This window comes from Apaloderma vittatum, unplaced genomic scaffold, assembly GCF_000703405.1.
Source record: "Apaloderma vittatum isolate BGI_N311 unplaced genomic scaffold, ASM70340v1 scaffold23911, whole genome shotgun sequence".
In the NCBI taxonomy this organism is placed as follows: domain Eukaryota; kingdom Metazoa; phylum Chordata; class Aves; order Trogoniformes; family Trogonidae; genus Apaloderma; species Apaloderma vittatum.
This window is the reverse complement of record NW_009700012.1, coordinates 37,831-43,830: the sequence shown is the minus strand read 5'-3', so window position 1 is coordinate 43,830 and position 6,000 is coordinate 37,831. Positions and strand designations below refer to the sequence as shown.

Below are 6,000 nucleotides of genomic sequence, written 5' to 3'. Positions count from 1 at the left end.
CCTGCTGCAGAAGGGGGGAAAGCAGTGTATTCTCTGTTACAGTTTAGCAACTGTAAAAACAACTACCAGTTCCAGGAAAAATATAAACTGTCATATAAAGTGCTATTATATAGAGATGAGTGGGTGGTTCCAAACTTTCTAAGAGAGTGCCAAGAAGGGACATAACTCACACAAATCCTACAGCATCACTAGCATTAAAGCCGCAAAGAAGGAACCTATTGTACTTTTGCTTTTGCATGTAATGTCATGATGAGCAGTAAGGAGAAAGTCTTCCCTGTTAGAAGACTGAAAAGAAGCCTGCTTCTGTATACTGCTTTTTTAAGCTTTGAAGCCGTTTTACTAAAATTTTCCTGGCTGGTTAACATGCACACTATAAAAAGCCTCTGACTGCATGTTCCCACTAGGGTAAATAATGTTTGGAGTATATCCCAAGCCATGTCAGATAGATGCAGCACACCCACGCACACACACAGACTTAAGCCATTTAAGAGCTGTTTAAGCAGCCTCCAGCGTTAAAGCATTAAGGACTGTTCTCCAGAAAACACCAAGGTCGGTTCCCTAGATACACTTCAGGCTTTGATGCGAGTCTCTGGGAACATCCTACAATCGCAATATAGGATGCCTCTCACTGCAAGCCAAGGACAAAGTGTATGAGTGTCTCCAGTTATCAAAGATTTGCCATCTAACAGTTAAAGTTTATTTTACTAGCTTTTCACATCTGTGTCATTATGCTGCTATAACAAACATGGAAACGCTTTTCAAAACAGCATTATACTTGAATCAGCTCCTGGCGCAGCGTGTAACCGCAGGGCTACGCCAGGGCACGATGCCTGCCACCCAGGGGAAGGCAGTCCTTTCCAACAAGCAGCTCGAGCACCAATGTCACAGCCGAGGGCTGAAACGACCAGATCGATCTTCCAAGCCATTTCTCCTTTCAGTTACAACCAGAATGGGTCACTCAGACACCACAGGTTTCCAAGTCAGTCCTCTTACACTTCACTGCAGACAAAACTAGACATTTCCACTAAAGCACAGGAATTAGATTAAACCAAGTATGTAGGCTGCTGGATTGTGAAACCTCCATTAACACTCATTCTAGACACTATGGGAGGTTATTTTTCTCCATCTCTGTCTTTGCTATAATAAAAAGTAGGCTGTTAAGTCAGTATGACAAATTGTGTACTTCTGAAGGGAGGACCCCAGAAAGCACTCAAATCAAGGCAAGTCTTAAGGCAATAAGTTACCATAAAGCAGGGAGGTGTAACAGAATGTCAGTCTCACAACTAATGAACAGGATTTAACCTTGACGGGCAAGGCACAGGCAGGCCAGGACTATCCACACAAGAAGACTGAAAAGCAGACAAAGACCTAAAACAGTCCCCACAGCAGTTGCTTTCTGAATGACTGATTCTACATCTACCAATAGAAAAGGAGGAGAAAGATCTAAAAGACATCAAAACACACAAGCAGTAGTTTAACACTTTACAGAAAGGCAGTTACGCTAGTGGACCAGTAGCTCTGCAACAAACGAGAATAAACAGCCTATACAATACTCTAGTTCATAAAAAACTGACCTCTAGAACTTTTTCTTTCCTTTGCCTTGTAACAATCTAGGCAGACCACAAATCCACATTTTTGGCAGACCCAATGAATGTTAAATAATGTGGCTTCACATGCATCACACATCTCACGGACTCCTCTCACTGCTCTCTTCCACGCAATTTTGGCTGAAATACAAAATAAGCAGAATAAAAGGACTGAAATTTAAATGCAAAGCACAAGAATGAAGAGTCTTTATAGATGAAACATTTGAAATTTTCCCCTCAGATGCAATTGGATGTGGGGGGAAGAAAACGATCCTTTAGAAACAAGACCATTAGTATCTACCACCCCCTTAGTTTCATTACACAGCATCCCCCCCATAAATGCTACTGTCAGTACAGGATAAAGAAATTCAAGCATCAAAAAAACCCCAGACTAAAGCAATACAGAAAGAATATTTCTGCTCAACATGAGTGGGTTGCAGGTTTCAAATCTTTTTTCACTTTTAACCCCATGCAATGAGGAGTCTTTCACCTGACTGCCTATGGGCCATGTTTAATCTCAAGGGCGGCCAAACGAGTGAGCTGGGCTGCTGAAACTAGCAGGAAGTTAAGGATATGCCTGGCCTGGAGGCCTGGCCAGGGCTTGTGCTTTCTGCCCCACCTCCTCCTCACACTGCCGGGAATTAGTGGAGCCATCAGCCTGCTTCCAGCCTGTGCCCATCTGCCGTGAGCCAGAAGGACTAGCTGTGGCTCTGGTGGGGAGGAGGCAACGGTGTTAGCACACGCTCTGCAGGGCCCATGCTGTCACGTTATTCCTCTTTGTTTTGGGAAGGAGACACGTCAGAAACACGTCTGTTGGCAGGAGTCGGTACCTGGCTCTCTGTGGGCCTTGGCTTGGAGCTGCCTGCTGGAGAGAGAGCTGGAGGCCAAGCTGGGAACTGAGACTGCGCCAATCCCAACAGCAGCTTGGCCCTGGCCCAGCACAGCCACCAGCACAGGGAGGGAGACTGGGCTGACCCACTGAGGAAGGTCCTTGCCCCTTCCTGACATACTCTTTTACAAAATAGCCTTGGAAAATCCAGCATGACGGTCTGGTAAAGTGAGCTACTCCAAAGGAAGCTACAGGTCACGATAAACACAAGCACGTGAGTAAAACTGCAGAACACCTGAGAGCATTTGAGATTTCCTTACCATCTTTTTTCACCCAGGACATGGCTGTTTTCTCAGATGTTACTAACTGACAAAATTTATCACCTATGATATCTAGAATGTATTTAGAAGTTTCTAGGTCCAGTTCATCATCTTCATAGTTTTCATGTGTCCATAAACTCAGTGCTTCATCATCATACTGATCAGGAGAGGAGAAACCATCTATCCTAACCACTCCATTCTTACTAAAAGATAACCTAAAAACGAAAACAGACAGTTTAACTGCATTTATCATTATAATCTGTGACTTATGGTTTACTTGCTATTTACGTATTGCTTATGTATTACAACAAATAGATTTTCTTTACCTTCTCTAACATCCTGACTATCTTTTTAATTTCAAAATAAATCCTGCTACCAAAAACAGTTTCACAACAAACAGCATGGAAGTATGAAAACAAAAACTAACTTCTTAAGGCATTCAGTTCACTCATTATTCTCTATCTACAACATTTATTACTATTTTAAAATTGCAGCCAGGAAAATTCCCTCCTTTTTTTTTTAGTCAAGGCTCAGTTGCACCTATTTCTCACCTTTAATTTTTGGACTGTCTGTGACAGCATTCACTCAGAGTCTGACTCATATTTTATAGGTCTTTCTATTCTACTGCTTTTATACTCAGAAAACAGAGGAGTTTAAAACTCTATATTTAAGTTCTTCTAGACAGAAGAACTAATATTTTTGTACTTCCAATTTCTGACCTTTAAAAATAGCTAAAGGCTTTCCTGCTATCCTATCCAATACTGTTCCATTAACCCTGCCTATATTTAGCCTATTTTTAACCAGTAAAAATTAACTACTCCAGGCTGCACAATACAGGATAATTCATTACACATATGCTATTATAATAAATAGTTAAGGAATTTTACAGCAATGCCAGTAAAACAGTCCTGAATTCAGAACTAAGTAACGAAAATGACATTTAGATACGTATTTAACATACAAGAAATAACAAATTTTCAGTTACAACAATTTACAACAGTGGTACAAACTCCTTTGCAACTCAAGTCTTACTAACTAAATACAATGAAAATAAGCTGCTGTAAAATGCACTACACTATACTCAGCATCCAAATTTTTAATTTCCAGAACTGTGTTGGTGACACTCTATCACTGATGTTCTCTCCTTTATACAGGAAAAAAACCCCACGAAACTGACCTAGCCACATTAGGAAGCAAATAGTTAGGCAGGAGGTATCCAGAGTCCAACCTTGACACGATTGCTGGAGAACTACCAAGTTGTGTAACTAAGGCTTCATCTTAAAAAATTAAACACAATCTAGGGAACAATTTCCTGTCCAAAATGAGTTGAATACATATTGACCACACAGCCCACACACAATTAAAGCCATTCTGTTCTGTCTCTATAGCTGTGCTGCCTGCACCACGTACACTATGCTCCATCCTGGGAAACTTTCTCCCGGACTTGTGCATTTTCTTTGATTGGCCATTAATTGTGAAAAAGGAGGTCACCACTCCTCTGTCCTCAGAAAACTCACACTGTAAACCCTGAGCAGCATTCCCACCCTACACTGGCATAAGAATAATTATGAACAAGTGCAGCTCTGCGGTTGCACAACTTGTCCAGAATAACTAAAGCTTGCCTTTTGAAAAATCCCACTTCAAATGTCAGACACCTGTGTAATGGTGATGTGTTGTATTTTCTGCTTGCCTGAGGTACACTGGGCAGCTCTTCTGATGTCTTTGCTATAAAGCTTTAAACAGCAATAAAGTTGATCCACAAAAGAAATAAAAAAATACAAATGTAAATGCTGCTAAATTAGACAGTGTCTTTTATCAAGCAGACCGAGCCAGAAAAATCAGAAAAGCTTTCAAGCATACAAGTCGTTTGTCAGTATTATTTTTAAAAGTTTAAACACCACATTATCAGTAAATTATCTGTACTTACCGTCGAAAGTAGTAAAATCTACAAAACACTGGTGAGTGAGCTGGTTCTTCTCCTTTCTTACTTCTTATTAACCTACATTCTCTGCATTTTTGCAAATTTGGTCCTATTTCAGAGCAGGAATCGTCCTGCAAAAAGGACTCTCCTGTTTGCTTCAGCTTCTTTACTTTGCGCCAATCTTTTAACACTGAGCGCGGTATGCCAGCTGCAAAAGTAAGGAGAGTTTCAGATGAGGTACTAGCAGACCTTTTCCACAGAACTCAGTCAGATCAGCCAGCATGCAACATTTCTGAAAGCATGTTTGTTATCTGCACAACGTACTCCATTATTACATCCATCTGTCTGCCTGTCAGCAGTGAAATTTAAAAAACATAGCTACCAATCAGACTTACACAGGCAGGAATTTAAAAAATGTAGCTACCAATTAGACTTACACAGGCAGGAACACAGTTAACTATCTGCTGAGCTACCAGGATTATCCAGGACATTGTATTTTCTCTTATACTAAGTATATCATTCACCAAATATTCCACTAAAATCATCTTCAGAATGTCATTCTTGCAAAACAAGCAAAGAAATACAACACTCCAAGAAAGAAAGGTTTGAATTCTGTTTCAAGTGAAGATGTATGCAAAAAAAGCAAAATTTAATGAACGCAGAGTTAAAAAATTATATAGATCCTACTTGCATATTTATTTTTTATGAGAGTTACAGATGATTACAGAAGAGCAGTTCTATTCACATGTACCTCATCTGAAACTTACTGTAAAATGCCTGCCATAAGAAAGGACAGAATTAATTTACTCTCAAGTTTGTTGGCATCACAAAGCCAAGCAGTACAATTCTATTTTCAATATGAAAGTCAGCAGATCTGACACCGAGTAACATGAGGAGCAAATCCATTGAGTAATACGTGCAGTTTTCACATATATATTTTGAAATTGAACCCTGTTGTTAATTAACTAGGTTTTCATTTTAATCACTTTCAAAAGTGACACCAGTTTTACCTGCAGATAGGTAGAAATACGTAATTTAATCTACCACTAACTCCTGGAAGTTCCCGTCCTGTCAACAGGGATCTGATGCAGGCTGACAGAGGCCACGTTGCTAACTTTAGACTTGGTATCGAGGTTCAGACCTGTGTTTCGCCAGAGACGAATTGTGCAAACTTTGCAAGAGCCAGACTGCCTGTGACTCAGTTCATGGCCTACAAACAGCACTCCCAGCTCATCCAAGGAGCATGATGGTAACTGAATTAATACTTGTGAGTAGAATAGGCCAAAGTACAGGTCTGCTAGTCCAAAACAATGTTTTCTGTCTTGGAACCAGAGATTCTGGGTG

The 6,000-nt window shown here is 40.4% G+C and overlaps 1 protein-coding gene across 1 annotated transcript in view; it reads right to left on the bottom strand.

Moving 5' to 3' along the window:
* JMJD1C (jumonji domain containing 1C) overlaps positions 1–6,000 on the bottom strand; it is a 57,408-nt gene that overhangs the window by 17,135 nt on the left and 34,273 nt on the right. The window contains exons 9-11 of the mRNA XM_009878615.1: positions 4,663–4,864; positions 2,736–2,950; positions 1,575–1,727 (exon numbers count right to left, since the gene is read on the bottom strand). Coding sequence (XP_009876917.1) covers positions 1,575–1,727; positions 2,736–2,950; positions 4,663–4,864 — 570 coding nt within the window. The remainder of the gene's footprint in view (positions 1–1,574; positions 1,728–2,735; positions 2,951–4,662; positions 4,865–6,000) is intronic.